Here is a 17,404-nt window from a genome sequence, read left to right as displayed (position 1 = left end):
AACTTTCCTCCTCGGCAGCAAAGCAGATATCCTTCGATCCAGCGGTGACTCTGTGACGTCGGGTAACCCATGTCATTGTACATGAAATGCTGATTAACATTTGATCTGATGTACGCAGATATTTTACCCTCACAATAAATATATATATATATTAAAAAAATAAATAGATGATACCGTTCTGTGGCTAATGAAATGCTTTTATTTGTGCGAGCTTTCGAGGTACACTGATCTCTTCTTCCGGCGATGTTACAATGAATGAAGCAAGCCTTGTAACATTGTAACATCGCCGGAAGAAGAGATCAGTGTATCTCGAAAGCTCGCACAAATAAAAGCATTTCGTTAGCCACAGAACGGTATCATCTATTTATTTTTTGATTATTGAAGCTCGGCTAACACGGTACTGATAGATAGATATATATATAGATATATCTATCATACTTCACTATGTGTGTTTGCGCTTTTGTTTTCTTTGTATTTCAGTTGCTCTAGGGGTGATCTCATTCCTATCATTATAGCTGCAGACGCCTATCTCCAATATATTGCTGCGGCCAGCGCGAGTCTAACTTTTGCCCGTAATTAACCGGGGCTTTTTTCGGCTGGTGCCAAACTTGGCCGCGCGCCAGCCGCATCTTCCCCTCCCCGCGTGCAAAATTAGAATGCTGTTCCCCTCCCCTTCCGACCCCCTGGCTGCTCCTCTGCTTCGCGCAGCTTCCCCCTTCTTCCCCCTGCTTCCTCTTTAGCCTTCGCGGATGCCGGGGAACCCTGGCACGTGTGACCGGCGCCACAGTGACGCGCGGCACGCACCAGGGAGAAACCACAACAAGCCGCCGTCTGCCCGCACATTTCCCCCACATCGCGGTGGCGGCCGCTGTAGACTCAGCTCGGCCGCCACTGTAGAGGTTGTTTATTTCACTATATCACATAGGTGATTAATGGGTTAAATTCAATACAATAGTGGTATATAGTTGCGCACTTGTATTCGTTTATCTCTTGCCTGTACAGCACCTTTACAGACTATCAGTAAACATTCACATTAAATATGCTAACAAATCCTAAGTGTTACAAATGCTTAACTATTGTAGGTTTGTCATTTTCATCACAGATTAACTATTTGTTATATTAATTAGTGTTTTATTAAGAGACCTGTTGTCAAACCACCTGTTAATGTATACAATTGTGGACCAGTTGTTGGCAGTGTTGAAATTTGTCATTGGACAATGAGTTGGTTGAGATGAGTTCTAAAATATATATATATATTTTTAATTTTGTGCTATCCTGACATCTTGAACAGGTCATAAAGCTTGTATCTGGCATGTTTAGAAAATAAACAAGAAATTCTTTATATTGTTGGTGGGTGTAAACACTAGAAACCGTTCAATAATAGAGTATAATATATATTTTGTGTTTATTACAGAAGCCAGAAATGGAGTGTGGAGGCAAATGCCCCTTAGATTCTGCCTTCCTGGACTGTTTGTTGGACACTTTTCCAGGAGATTTGGAATTTCAGCAGATCCTTGGTGACATTGATGACAAATTAAAAGACAATGCTCTGTGGTAATTATAGACTTTTTGTATTTAATAAATATTGCACGTTTTTAACAAAGCTTTCCCCATGTTACTGTTTTCTTTGCCAAGCAACCCTAACCCCTCTAGTTTTTGGGATATTTATCTTTTTTTTTATTTTCTGGTTATTGTGGTCCTGTTTTGGAAATCAATATGGCCACTATCCAGGCCTTACTGCCACAGTAGTCTAGGACATTTGGTCATCGGCCATTTCACCGCAACCAAATGACCACCGGTTATTGGCCTCGACTTACTTCAACTCCGGTCACTTCGCCGCTAAGGTCAGTGACAAGCCTTACCGCTTATATAACGCCCTAATACTAACGCTACCCCTACCCTAAAAACCTTTACCCTGAGCCCTTATCCTAACCGCTAAAACGCCTGAAGTTAACCTCCTACCCTAAAACTAACCCAACTACCCTAAAACTCTCACCTTCTTGTCAAAGCTGCGGCGGCCATGGGTCCCCCTGCGGCTAAAATGCCGGTGGGAGGCCGCATCAAATGTCCCATTCTGCTATAATGTGCAGCCCCCTACTGGGTGACCTAGGCGGCCATGTCTGATTTACTATAATTTTACCACCACATAGAAAGGTAAATACAGTATCTTGAAAACCAGGGGATTCTCTGCAGATTCAAATAGTACCAGAAGTGGAGCTATGTAATTTTGTGCCCCCGGAGCAAGATCCTCCTAATTCCCCTTTCCCCCCCATGGCACAATGATACACACAAACACTCCTCCCCCACTCCATCTGATGCTGTTACGATCGCGTACGTTGCTGTGTACTGTCCAGGAGACAGACCCGCTAGGCAGAGTAGTAGGGGTCACAGTTCCGGGTCGGGGCTGGAGAAAACGGGTCGGTCACAGGCTGGAATCGGCAACAGGGAGGAACAAGACGGGCAGGATAAGGATACAGCAGGAGTCCAGCAAAACAGAACCTTGCACAGGCAAGGAAGAGAGGGGAATGCAGCCATATAAAAGGAACGGGCAGGTGCAGGCAATATATCCAGAATGAGACTGACTTCTTGCCTTGGCGGCCATGTTGGGGGATCCTTATAGATGCAATTGAGAGCAGCGGCGGGCAGAGCCCTGAAGCTCTCTGCCTCACTGCAGCCCATAGCCTCTGCCTCCCTCTTTCTCCCCCACCCCCCTCTTCACTGACCGACGCTGCACTAACACACCTGTCAGTCAGCGCTGCAGCCAATCACAGTGCTCAATCCTGTCGCCCAGTGACGACTTCAGCACTGACTGGTTAAGCACCACAGCAACACTAGTACCAGGGGTTGTTCTCTGCCCCCAATTAAGCTTTGCGGCCGCCCCCTCTTCCTACTTCCACCTCTGAATAGCACGGTTTAGCTATGGGGGATCCAAAAAAGAAATTCTAAAAATGGGGCGGTTGCTGCTTTTAATCTCAATGTTACCATTATAGCTAATTGATTTACAATGTGGACCCCGGCATGTAAGAGTGCTTGACTCGGTTATATTTGCCTAGCATACGCTTCCTAGCAGCCTGTCCCAAACCTCTCCTCGGACCATATTTCTTAGGCAACCACCCAACACTCTATTCCTAAGCAAATTGGGTGCATCACCTGGTGTGACACGCAGCCCCCGAAGAGAGGTTTGAGAATCATATGAATAGGAGTAAAATTATGTCTCGCTCACTTCAAAGCCAATGCCATTGCATACATTTCTAATCAGTCAAGAACTATCTTTTCAGGCCAATAAAAGGGCAGGCAACATTATTGAAATGCTACATGCAGATTGGTGACAATTCCAGGCATTATTTAGGTATTAATATCCGAAGGACAGGGCATAACCTGGCTGTGAATGCCCAGGGTGGAAGAGTTGAAAGCCTTCCTTACTTTTATAGGCTATATTGTAATAGGTTCATTATTATAATACAAAAAGTACCAACATGCCATCCCTTCTCATGTCCAAGCGGAGGGCTGGGCTGTCCACGAATCCTCCTGTGCCCGTGGCCCCTCGGATCACATGACCTGAGCCACCCACCACTCCTCCCCTGCCCATATCACGTGCCCTCCTATCCGGATTATGTGCCCTCCCGCCCATATCGCGTGCCCTCCCTCCCACCTGTATCGCGTGCCCTCTCGCCTGCTCCCCTCCGCCTCACAGGCCTTCTCGCCCCTCCGGATCACATCCCTACCCACCCCTCTGGAACACATGATGACATAATAGTCAGTAATGCCTGGTGTTTTTGGCACCTTGCAAATAGCTGCATCATTTCGCCTCCCCACTGAAGGGCCCACACACCTTCCAACGCAAATGTGGATAGGACATTGGCCATCGGGGGAGTGATCTGTCGCAAAAGGGAGATCAAGGACGGGTGTGGCGTAGGAGGAGAGGGCCTGTGGAGTCGATGGGGGTCCCAAATGTGCAGAAAGGTGTTCTCCAGGGTGGCCTTGGACCGGGCGTGGAGGTTTTTGATGCCAACGGGAGAATCATGCAGAGAATGAACACGTTTATACCCTGCATGACCAAAACAATTACAGGCATACCCCGCTTTAACATACGCAATGGGACAGGAGCATGTATGTAAAGTGAAAATGTACTTAAAGTGAAGCACTATTTTTTTTTCCACTTTACGATGCATGTACTGTACTGCAGACATCATATATATGCATAACTAATGTAAATAATGCATTTGTAACCAAAATAAATACAGTAGGCTTTATAGAAAGAAAATCTTTAATGTCAGCTAATTTTTTCTTACTAGAGCCCCCACAAAATACATACCAAAAAAACCCATCCCTCTAAATACATGTAACCCCACCCTGCCAATACATATTAAAATGCCCCCGCCAATACATTTTTAAAAGACCCACACCGCCTCAATACATTTTTAAAAGACCCCCCCCCCCCCCCTCTATAAATATTTTTAAAAAATCAGGCCGCCGGGTAAAATCATATCTCATCCAGCACCCCTCATATCACCCTCCCCTGCATCTCCCTCATATCACCCCCCCCCTGCATCTCCCTCATATCACCTCCCCCTGCATCTCCCTCATATCACCTCCCCCTGCATCTCCCTCATATCACCTCCCCCTGCATCTCCCTCATATCACCTCCCCTGCATCTCCCTCATATCACCTCCCCCTGCATCTCCCTCATATCACCTCCCCCTGCATCTCCCTCATATCACCTCCCCCTGCATCTCCCTCATATCACCTCCCCCTGCATCTCCCTCATATCACCTCCCCCTGCATCTCCCTCATATCACCTCCCCCTGCATCTCCCTCATATCACCTCCCCCTGCATCTCCCTCATATCACCCCCCCTGCATCTCCCTCATATCAACCCCCCCCTGCATCTCCCTCATATCACCACCCTCATATCATCCCCCCTGCATTTCCCTCATATCACCCCCCCTGCATCTCCCTCATATCATCCCCCCTGCATCTCCCTCATATCATCCCCCCTGCATCTCCCTCATATCACCCCCCCCTGCATCTCCCTCATATCACCCCCCCCCCTGCATCTCCCTCATATCACCTCCCCCTGCATCTCCCTCATATCACCTCCCCCTGCATCTCCCTCATATCACCCCCCCTGCATCTCCCTCATATCAACCCCCCCCCTGCATCTCCCTCATATCACCACCCTCATATCATCCCCCCTGCATTTCCCTCATATCACCCCCCCTGGATCTCCCTCATATCATCCCCCCTGCATCTCCCTCATATCACCCCCCCCTGCATCTACCTCATATCACCCCCCCTGCATCTCCCTCATATCACTTCCCACCTGCATCTCCCTCACATCACCCCCCACCTGCATGTACCTCACATCACCCCCCACTTGCATGTCCCTCACATCACCCCCCACCTGCATGTCCCTCACACATCACCCCCCACCTGCATGTACCTCACATCACCACCCACCTGCATGTCCCTTACATCACCCCCCACCTGCATGTCCCTCACACATCACCCCCACCTGCATGTCTCACATCCACCTGCATGTACCTCACATCACCCCCCACCTGCATGTCCCTCACACATCACCCCCCACCTGCATGTCTCACATCCCCCCCCCCCACCCACCTGCATGTACCTCACATCACCCCCCACCTGCATGTCCCTCACACATCACCCCCCACCTGCATGTCTCACATCCCCCCCCCCACCTGCATGTACCTCACATCACCCCCCACTTGCATGTCCCTCACATCACCCCCCCCCCCAATGTCCCTCACATCACCCCCCCACCCCATGTCCCTCATATCACCCCCCCCATGTCCCTCACATCACACCACCCCCTGCATGTCCCTCCTCCCTTTCTTTCCCTACCTCAAGCAGCGTGCAGGTTGCGGGCGGCAGAAGCATGGCAGTCAGAGGCGGCACACGCACGCTAGAGTGCGGCTCTGAGCGGGCTCGGGGGAGTGATCGGAAGAACCGAGGGGGGGGGGGGAGTAATCGGAAGAACCGGGGGGGGCTCGGGGGAGTGATCGGAAGAACCGAGGGGGCGGGAGTAATCGGAAGAACCGGGGGGTGGGGGGGAGTGACGGGAAGAACCGGTGGGGGGGGGGGGTGAACGGAATAGCCAGGGAGAGGGTAAGGTGACCGGAAGAGCCAGGGAAAGAGGGAGGGGGGCGGGGGGTGATCGGAATAGCCAGGGAGAGGGGAAGGTGATTGGAAGAGCCGGGGAGAGGATGAACCGGGGAACAGAAGAGCTGGGGGAGCCGGGGAACGGAAGGGCTGGGGGAGCCAGGTGAAGGAAGAGCCGGGGAGAGGAAGAGAGGGCACACCGCCACAGCACGCACACGCCACCCCTGGTGTCCGTACTTGCGAAGCACGCGTACGTACACAGGGGGTAAGGTGCAATTAAAAAAAAATGTACGTACTTGCGAGTGTACGTAAAGCGAGTGTATGTAAAACGGGGTATGCCTGTATTCAATAAGCTGCTGATGACTTTGGTTAACGTGAACCAGGATTGGGATACCACCGACACTGATTACTGCATTCACACCATGAAAGTACACAGGGAATCAACTTGGAAGATTGTATTTATTTATTTATTTATTTTTGTGGGGAAAAAAATATTTACCCCAAAAGGTAGCCAAAATCCACCCCACCCCCCCGATAAACCATAAATGAGTTCAAAACGTACAAATAAAAACTGTAACTTAATTAAAGTCTGCAAACTACAGAGTGTTAATCTGACTTCTGTATCATTGGCAGTTAACTCGTGTTACAGCTCAAGCATATGGTCAGGCCGTGCTAGTTTTATAATATCCCATAATGAAAATTGCATGCTGACCTAATAAAAATTGATCTTCCAGCCTGTTTCTTTTCTTGGCCCTCTGTGAATCCCCTGGTTCTTGAAAAAGTTACCAGGGAAGGCGCCACTGATGGCAACAAAGGGAAAACAAAATGGTGTTACAGTCTCCCACTTACGTATTGCTGCTTCCTTTGGCCTGCGTGACACAGATTTAGATACCAGGAAGTAGTCAGCGCCAACTTCTCCGGTTAGTATCTTGGGAACCAGGGGGTTCCTGGGGCTGAAATTAACGTGGTTGAACTCTGGGGACCCTCAGCTTCCCGCACACACACACATACCAAGAGGAACTGCTGCTTTAAAACACCAAAGAAGAGTTGCACTAAGTGTGACATTCTGCAATAGGTTTGACACAATGACATGTAAATCCTGAAATTCAAGATGGGCATGCACACAGCCCACAGGTTTCAAAAGAGCAAAGGCATATTATATCCCAAAATAAGATTGTATTCAACTGCACATTTTCCTTCTACGATGTACCCATCACTTAATGTGGCAAAAGAACTCGGTAATACAGTATGTATATAGAAAGTGTTGCTGTCGAGCATTTATTGAATTGCCTGCTCAATGTTTTAATAGTATAAACAGTTGTTATTTTCTCATTGTAGTTTACTGTAAATAGAATAAGTAACGAGCATCTGTGGGATGTGGCATTATAATCACTCCTAAAGAAAGGCCCTGACAATCCCTTGTGATTTGTTACTGAATTATGAGGTCTTTATCACACTTGAGGCACTACTGCAGTATTTTATAAAGGTTTGTGATGGATCCTCTGCTTACGTCTGAGAGGCATGTCCTGGAATGCTAAGTCAGACTCTGCAGATGCTGCTAGTTGCTAAATAAAAAGTACAGTAATAGTTTTCAGTGTACATTTTAACTTCAAGCAGCAGTCTGCACTGATCACATTGTTTTGCCCTTTTCAGAATCTGATGCTCAGTTAAGGAAATATAAACCGTTGAGTGTCCATGAGGTTAAAATGAAGCTCTCCCTAATTCCATGGTAACATCAGAAGCTAAAGATGAAGAAAATCGTGATTTAACACTAGAATTTTTTTTAAATATAAAGACGAGGCAATGCTTAGGAAGAAACATACTAATTTATAGAAGTTAAATTCCTATAGGCTTCTGGGGGGATTACTGCTGTCCCCAGTGTATGTGCAGTGCCTTGCTTGTGTGTGTATCTTTATATAGCAGCGCTGTACAGATATTAGACTAGAGAGGATTATAATAGACTAAAATGCATAAGCACATAATGGGAAAAGTAACACAATAGCCCAGCACACACTGTCGATAGATAATAGAACAAATGAGAGGGATAATTTCCAAAAGACATGAAATGAAATTTAATGTATAACATAAACCACCATAAGCAGAACCACATACCCTACATCAAATAACGATAACACACAATAATAAAAACCTATAAGAGGCAAAACCAGAAGGAGTAGTGGAGGGAGGAGGGGGCGGAGAATAGGGTACGTGAGCACAAATACAATATAGGGTCAAGACAACACATAAGTGGGTACAAAAAATGGGGAAGCAGCAGGGGGGGCAACGTTTCGGGGAAACACCCCTTCGTTAGGCCCGTTCCCCCTCTCTCCAATGGAACAGAGGGGTACTTCCCTGTCCCCCAGAGCCAAAATAATAATGTCACCCAATAGGAGACTAAACAACCCCCACACAAATAGTACAATAAAGTGCAAATGAATAACCAATGTGGTAAGTGAAATGGCAAAATCTAACGGAGCAGGATAAATAGTGTGAGGCAAAAATGCAAACCACAGTCAGTCTAAATGGAACTCAGCAGTCCTGCTCCTATGAAAAGCTGGGGGCGTCTGTGTAGAACTGTCCCTGCCAGAGTGGTGATAAAGGACGGATTACGTCATCGGTCAGCGCTGCGAGCGCATTCCCGACATGAAAATCAGCTGTGGGCTCTGCTACAGGTCCCGTGACGCCGTCCTCTCTTCAGAAGGAAGCCGAAGATCACTATGGTGTGCGCGCGCACTGCGCGCCATGGTTAAAATCCAAATTGACAACAACGGAGAAAACTGCGCATGCGCAGTGGGCTGGAGGAACACAACATAGGATTGTAATGGCTGCTTAGAACTCCAATGAGAGGTTGGATCATCCTACAGTCCAGGCATGCATATGAAGAGCAGTAATCCATCAGAGTGATGTCAGCACTGAAGGCAGCTGCAGAGGGGCAGGTCACACAGACAGCCTGAGCGGAGAGTCACTTGTGCTCCGCCCAAATGGCAGATAAAAATTACCTGTAAACAAAACAGAATAAATGTTAGTGATGTGTATATATACATATGTATTAGGACAGGATAACCATGCATATAAGGAATACCCTAATAGGTACCTTGACTCCATTGGGCATGTACAAGGATCTCGATATGGGCTGCTATTTGTAGTCATTTTTTGCCCAGGTACCTGTCCCCTGTGCGGTGTGTGTGTCATTATCACTATCTCTGTATTATCCTCGATATGGTCTGGTGCTGGCCCTACTCAATTGCTCTATACTCTGAGATATGTGACTATACGGTTTGGCTCTGCGTCCTGGTGCTGATGCAGGGTGATCCATCCTTTATCAGAGGGGTGAGTCTCCTTCACCTCTGATCTGGCCTCCCTAGTGTTCTCTACTCCCAGTCCGTGCTGATCTACGGGAGATTCTTTTTTAGCTCATTTATGTATGATCCACCATCATTATCTATTATCCTGTACAAATCCATTAGAAACGCTTGTTTTTTTCTATTTTTATTACGGTATTCCTTATATGCATGGTTATCCTGTCCTAATACATATGTATATATACACATCACTTACATTTATTCTGTTTTGTTTACTATTTTATTTACAGGTAATTTTTATCTGCCATTTGGGGGGAGCACAAGTGACCCTCTGCTCGGGCTGTCTGTGTGACCTGCCCCTCTGCAGCTGCCTTAAGTGCTGACATCACTCTGATGGATTACTGTTCTTCATATGCATGCCTGGAATGTAGGATGATCCAACCTCTCATTGGAGTTCTAAGCAACCATTACAATCCTATGTTGTGTTCCTCCAGCCCACTGCGCATGCGCAGTTTTCTCCGTTGTTGTCAATTTGGACTTTAACCATGGCACGCAGATATATATATATATATATATATATATATATATATATATATATATATATATATATATATATATATATATATATATATATATATATATATATATATATATATATATATATATATATATATATATATATAAATTACCAGATGGGGATCCAGGAAAAACGAGACAGCACACAGTTAGGGAAATCCAAAGCTGTTGTATTCAAGACAAATACATAGGCACTGCATCCAACGTTTCGGTCATCTGAATGTGACCTTCCTTAGGCACGTCTCTGAGGAAGGTCACATTCAGATGACCGAAACTTTGGATGCAGTGCCTATGTATTTGTCTTCAATACAACAGCTTTGGATTTCTCTGACTGTGTGCTGTCTCGTTTTTCCTGGATCCCCATCTGGTAAAATCTATCTGTGTATGTGCATATATGGGATAAGCATCAGTGGATTATCTGTTTACAGTGTGCCAACTGCTCTCTATTTTTTATATATATATATATATATATATTAACAAAAAGAAAAAAGTATCCCAATTACAGCACTCAAGCATACAAAAATATCAAATTTATTAAATGCATCACATACAACAAATAACAATTAAAATTATCCACAGTGTCCCTAAGACAAAATTCAAGCCGAGAACCTCACTGATTAGCTGAAGAATGACCTCCAATATATTGTGTAAGCAAGCTATATATCTACACAAATTACACAAATAAACGTGCATGTGTGAGCTAACCCATGAGTGTGGAGGCATATGATTAGCCTCCTGACACTCGGACCGGCCGGTCAAATACCCTAAGAGGCAATAAATACTCTAACTACAGACAATTCCTCTGGAAATCTAAGTCCACATATAACATCAATGAATAGCATGCACAGACCGAGACAGTCAGAGGTAAAAAAACATCAAGTGTCCACATAGCCAAAATAAGGCAAAAAAACAGCTGGAATACTTCGCACAAATCCAATAGCAATGTCCTTTGTCAGGGATCAGCTGAGGATACAGCACCCACACTGCAGGAGCTCCGTCGTAACCAGGAGCACCACAGCGGTGATGATGAAAAAGATTAGGGACACCGTGGCATACACAGAAGGATGAGCCCTGACGTGCACGTTTCGCCACCCGCTTTGTACGGGGGCTTAACGTTAATGCTGACTCTGGCTGTTTTTGGTAGTTGCAATTGCCGTGACGCGAAGGAGTTCAGTGATTTGATTGTGCCAGAAACAGCACAGCTGTTATGGTTGAGGTTCATAGATGACGTCTTCATTATTTGGGATGGGTCACCTTTGGCCCTGAAGACGTTCATCGGGGGCCTCAACCATAACAGCAGTTACTATCAGAGGACATAAATTTGCCTTATTTTGGCTATGTGGACACTTGATGTTATTTTACCTCTGACTGTCTCGGTCTGTGCATGCTATTCATTGATGTTATATGTGGACTTAGATTTACAGACCAATTGTCTGCCATTCTGGGCATTAGGAACAATAATTTTAAATTTCTGCCAGAACCCCAGGCCAATAGAAGCTTCCGAGAACCTTTTCTCTTGTCTTTTCCACCCCTAGGTGTCCCGCCAATGGGTGACTACTCTATGTGCAAGGTGTAATACCACATTTCAAAATGTCCGTGGGACTAATAACTGTTTAGGTATAATGGATTTTCTCCTATCAACCTGATATACTGGATCATTTTCTACCTCGAAGTAAGGGTAGGCAATGGACTTATCTGGTTGACCAGGAGTACTATTCTGGTCCCGTATATTCCCCCTTGCTTCCACTAAGGTGGGGTCTTCCCACTGGGCCTTCTTAAAACTCCCGGGACTGACCTCTAGGTCAGCGAAGGTCTTATCCTGTTCTGGGGTGGTAGGCAACTATTCAATGTCTTGATTTGGGGTATTCCCTACCAAGGTAGTCATGGGAAAGAGAATTTTACAGCACTCTTCCTCTTTCCCCTTTTTATTTGGGCCCTTTTATTTGGGCCCTCCAAAGGGAGTCCATGTCTGAAAAGGTAAATAATTTGATTCTTCTGTTACTTCTTTATGGTCCGCTGTTGAACTCTGGGAGGAGGACCACATTTTTACAAAATGGGTAAAGTCGGTCCCTATTATTACATCATGTGCCAGTTAGGGTACTTGTAACGTTTATGCTCACCACATACCTGGACCGGTCCGCGGGGCTGAGGTGGGGATAGATATACACTGACCTTAGACCACAAAGCCAGATACGAGTTGCGAATTTCGTGGTCAAACGTAGCTGGGTCAGGATTGGAGAAGGCAGGGTAATCCGTAGACAAGCCGGGTCAGGGTAGGCGGCACAGGAGCAATGGTCAGGAGCCAGGGTCGTTATCAGGAAGCTTGAGCGAAGCTGCTGCAGCGTAGATAGCAGGACTTCAGGAAGGAGAGAACAGGAACAGGGGATCCAGTGCTTCAGCACAGAACAGCTGAGTAGTGGAGGCTACTGGAAGCAGGAAGATTGCCGAAGGTATAGCACAGAGGATCTAGTGCTTCAGCACAGAACAGCTCTCCCTAGCTGGGTACAGCTGAGAGTAGTGCAGGCCACTGGAAGGCCACTGGGAACAGGACAAGAAACACAGAGGGCGTCAGTGTAACCGCTTCAGCGCGGCGAAGTCTGCCAGGAACTGGAAGCTATGGCAAGAAGGCCAAGGCAGGCCAAACAGAGGTGCTGTGGCAAGCACAGTTACTTGAGAAAGTCTATGTTCAGCCACTTCCTGGGGGGAGGGTCAGGAGTTAAATAGAACAAGAAGCCAATGAGACAGAACTGCATAGGAGGCAGCAAGAAGCAGGCTGCAGTCTAATTGCAGGAGCAGGTGATTCTTGATTGCAGGTTCAGACAGGGGTTTATCTGGAAACACTAGAGCCCTGTAAGGATTAGTTCCAGCCAAACCCAGGAGCGGATTCCTTACAGTACTATACCAACTTTGAAATTTAAGAAACCAAACTCTGTTTCAATAAGAACTTCAACCGTGGAATATTCATGATTATCGCCATGTATACAACAAATTGTATTGTATGTCTTTGTTTATATAGCGCCATAAATGTACATAGCGCTTCACAGTAGTAATACATGTTGTAATCATATAAATAACAAATAATATAAATAACAGGTCATGGGAATAAGTGCTTCAGACATAAAAGTAACATTAAGGAAGAGGAGTCCCTGCTCCGAGGAGCTTACAATCTAATTGGTAGGTAGGGGAACATATAGAGACAGTAGGAGGGAATTCTAGTAAGTGCGTCTGCAGGGGGCCAACCTTTATGTATCCCATGTCCAGGATTATCCACGGTGCTATTCATATGCTTCTTTAAGCAAGTGGGTCTTAAAGGAGGATAGAGAGGGTGCTAGTCGGGTATTGAGGGGAAGGGCATTCCAGAGGTGCGATGCAGAAAGTGAGAAAGGTTTAAGGCGGGAGAGAGCTTTTGATACAAAGGGCGTAGAAAGAAGACATCCTTGAGAAGAACGCAAGAGTCAGGATGGTGCATAGCGAGAAATTAGGGCTGAGATGTAAGGAGGGGCAGAGGAGTGTAAAGCTTTAAAAGTGAGGAGGAGAATTGAGTGTGAGATGCGGGATTTGATCGGAAGCCAGGAGAGGGATTTCAGGAGGGGAGATGCGGAGACAGATTTAGGAATGAGTAGAGTGATTCTGGCAGCAGCGTTTAGGATAGATAATAGGGGAGACAGGTGAGAGGCAGGAAGGCCGGACAGCAGGAGGTTGCAGTAATCGAGATTTGAGAGAATGAGGGCCTGAGTCAGAGTTTTAGCAGTCGAGTAACAGAGGAAAGGGCGTATCTTTGATATTGCGGAGGAAAAAGCGACAAGTTTTAGAAACGTTTTGAATGTGAGGGGAGAATGTGAGAGAGGAGTCGAGTGTGACCCCTAAGCAGCGAGCTTGGGTTACTGGGTGAATGATCGTATTTCCAACAGTAATGTGGAAGGAGATAGTTGGGCCAGGTTTGGGAGGAAGTATGAGGAGCTCCGTTTTTTTTTTTTTTTTTTTTTTACTTAAATTTTTTATTGAGCATTTTTTAACATACAAAATAATAATTAACAAAACATATAACAGATAAAAAGGGGGGGGGGTCGGGAAGGTGGGGGAGGGGTAGCATTTGTTAAAATATAGCATTGTACATAACAATTTAATTACCATGTGTATCACTCTGTTCCAAATATTCTAATCTATATATGGGGATGTACCTGCATGGCGAAATCAAGGGGCCCAAATCTCAGAAAATTGCGAGGTAGAGCCGTTCAGATAGGCTGAGAGTTTTTCCATATAAACTATATGCCAAATTTTGTTATTTATTTGGTTTAAGGATGGGGGGGGGCAGGTTGTTTCCAATTTTTGGCAATTGTACACCGTGTAGCATTTAACATTTGGGCTAGTACTAGGAGCTCCATTTTTGCCATGTTAAGTTTAAGTCGGCGGATGTCCATCCAGGATGATATTCCAGAGAGGCATTCAGAAACTTTGGTCTGTATAGCAGGTGTAAGGTCAGGGGTTGAAAGGTAAATTTGTGTGTCGTCAGCACAGAGGTGGTATTTAAACCCAAAAGATGTGATTAGGTCACCTAGAGCGAGTGTGTAAAGAGAAAAGAGAAGGGGTCCCAGGACAGAGCCCTGGGGTACCCCCACAGAGAGATCAATAGAGGAGGAGGAGGTGTTAGCAAAAGAGACACTGAAAGTACGATGGGTACGAGGAGATCCAGGATAGAGCTTTGTTCCGAATACCAAGAGTATGGAGAATGTGAAGGAGAAGAGGGTGGTCCACGGTGTCAAATGCTGCAGAGAGGTCGAGTAATATGAGCAGAGTGTAATGACCTCTGTCTTTGGCAGCATGGAAGTCATCCATTATTTTAGTGAGGGTGTTTCCGTGGAGTGAGCAGTGCGGAAGCCAGATTGTAGAGGGTCTAGGAGAGAATAGGTGTTGAGAAAATGGAGCAAGCGAGAGAATACAAGACGTTCAAGGACTTTAAAGGCAAAAGGCAGGAAGGAGACAGGTCGATAGTTGGAAAGACAGGTAGGATCAAGCTTGCTGTTTTTGAGTAATGGTATGGCTGTTGCATGTTTTAAGGAGGATGGGAAGGTACCAGAGTAGAGGGGGGAGTTAAAAATGTGTGTGAGGGTAGGGATTATAGTAGGAATGTAGACGGACGTTCACAGAGGTACACAATTTGGAAACTTTTATAAGGTGAAATTATAATAAGGCTTTATTGTGCCTTTTCCTTTTTATCAGGAAATCCATCCAAACACAGGGGGGGGGGAACAAAGCTTCTATTCACTTGGGAGTATTTCTAGTGAAACACTATGCAATTAATTCACATCTCCCTTAGTCAAGCATTTCTCCCAGCCCCAAACACATAGCATGAAATAAGCATATATAAGAAGTCTCTAGAGGAGGAGGAGGTGTTAGCAAAAGAGACACTGAAAGTACGATGGGTACGAGGAGATCCAGGATAGAGCTTTGTTCCGAATACCAAGAGTATGGAGAATGTGAAGGAGAAGAGGGTGGTCCACGGTGTCAAATGCTGCAGAGAGGTCGAGTAATATGAGCAGAGTGTAATGACCTCTGTCTTTGGCAGCATGGAGGTCGTCAGTTATTTTAGTGAGGGCTGTTTCAGTAGAGTGAGCAGTGCGGAAGCCAGATTGTAGAGGGTCTAGAAGAGAGTAGGTGTTGAGAAAGTGTAACAATCGAGAGAATACAAGAGGTTCAAGGAGTTTGGAGGCAAAAGGCAGGAGGGAGACAGGTCGATAGTTAGAAAGACAGGCAGGGTCAAGCTTGCTGTTTTTGAGTAATGGTATAATGGTTGCATGCTTGAAGGAGGATGGAAAGGTACCAGAGTAGAGGGAAGAGTTAAAAATCTGGGTGAGCGTAGGAATTATAGAAGGAGCAAGAGGTTTTAGGAGATGGAAGGGAATGGGATCAAGAGGGCAAGTGGTAGAGGGAGAAGAGGAGATCAGCAGTGACACATCCTCCTCAGAGATAGCTGAAAAAGTGTCAAGAAATGCAGGAGGAGGGTTGGGAACCTGTGTGGGATGGGAGGAGGCAACAGAAGGGATGTTCTGACGTATGGATTCCACCTTTTCCTTAAAAAAGTCAGCAAAGTCCTTAGGTGAGATGGAGGAAGAAGAGGAGGCAGCCGAGGGTAAATTTCCACTCTTTGTAAACTGTTAACCTGTTTTTTCTCAATGGGCAGCAGGTATTCGGACACTAGGGTAACCATACTCCCTGAGTCAAGTAGTGCCCGAACCCTTTTACCATTTATCTTTACAAATGCCCATAGATGGTTATTCAAGGGGTCCTCTGGGCTAGGGCCCATACATTGAGACCACAAAGAATAAGGTTCAATGCTTTGCATTGCATTAGTTCAGTATTTAGTGGGCAGGCTTTCGCTGTGTGGCCCCTCTGATAACAATTTACACATTTGGGTATATAGTCTGTGTTCCACTTAGAGCCCTTTCATGGCTCTCTATGTCGGCTGTTGCCCTTGGTATGCGAGCAAGTGTCACTGGTGCTGTGTGAAGGTGGTCGCCGCTCTTCAGCCCCCCTTAACCCTGGTACCCTTTTACCGTCTCTGGTAGAGTCCTGGGTCCTTGGGTTGTGGGGATGCTCCAGGACTGTGGGTTTTAGGTGTTCCTCTGCTGCATTGTACCTTTCTACGAGGGCCACCAGCTTGTCTGCATTTTGAGGGTCACTCTGGCTGACACAACAGCGTAGGGCGGAGGGAAGTTTCCTCAAGAATTGGTCCATGATCAACCGTTCCACGATGTGGCTTGATGAGTTGATGTCGGGTTGCAGCCACTTCCGGGCGAGGTGGATGAGGTCGTACAGCTGGGATCGGGTGGCTTTATCCAACGTGAAGGACCAGGCGTGGAACCTGTAAGGGCGAACAGCCGCGTGGTTATGCCAAGGCAGACGGGGATCTCTAACTTCAACTTAACATTGGCTCTAGATCAAAGTAAGCCTTCTGAGGTTCGCCGCTTAAGGGTGCGATTAGACTGGCCCACTCTGCTTCTGGCCAACCCTCTCTCTGTGCCGTGCGTTCAAAAGTGAGAAGATAGGTTTCAACATCATCCGAGGGCCCATCTTCTGAAGGTAGTGGCTTGCCCTGGTCATTTTCGGAGCTGGGGCTTCCTCTGCCAGTGGGCCCTTAGTGATAGCTTCTCTCAGGACCCCGAGTTTCTGCTGTATGACCTGGGCAAAACATTGTTGCTCCTCTCTCAGTAAGCGATATGTCTCTTGCTGGGCCATTAGTAGCTGTTGCTGGGTTGCATTCGTCTCTTGCTGGACGGCGACATTGCGTACCAACGGACTCACCACATTGTCCATCTTGTTTTACCAAGAAAAAAAAAATCCTTTTTTTTTTAAAAATTTCTTTTACCCGCAGACCTTTTAGTGTTCTGCCCGCATTCGCC

General features: G+C 46.3%; 1 protein-coding gene across 6 annotated transcripts in view; it reads left to right on the top strand.

The window, feature by feature from the left end:
* Positions 1–17,404, top strand: part of KIAA0825 (KIAA0825 ortholog) — a 440,138-nt gene that overhangs the window by 19,319 nt on the left and 403,415 nt on the right. For 5 of the 6 annotated variants that reach the window (XR_012800113.1, XM_075593165.1, XM_075593159.1 and 2 more), the window contains exon 2: positions 1,415–1,554. The exons of the other annotated variant lie outside the window; for it this stretch is intronic. Coding sequence is in view for 4 of the 5 variants with exons in the window: in XM_075593159.1 (XP_075449274.1) it covers positions 1,415–1,554 (140 nt within the window). In the remaining variant the exon portion in view is untranslated. The remainder of the gene's footprint in view (positions 1–1,414; positions 1,555–17,404) is intronic. 6 annotated transcript variants of the gene reach the window in all.

This window comes from Ascaphus truei, chromosome 1 (assembly GCF_040206685.1).
Source record: "Ascaphus truei isolate aAscTru1 chromosome 1, aAscTru1.hap1, whole genome shotgun sequence".
NCBI lineage: Eukaryota > Metazoa > Chordata > Amphibia > Anura > Ascaphidae > Ascaphus > Ascaphus truei.
The sequence above is the reverse complement of the archived record's forward strand: the minus strand, read 5'-3'. Positions and strand labels throughout refer to the sequence as shown.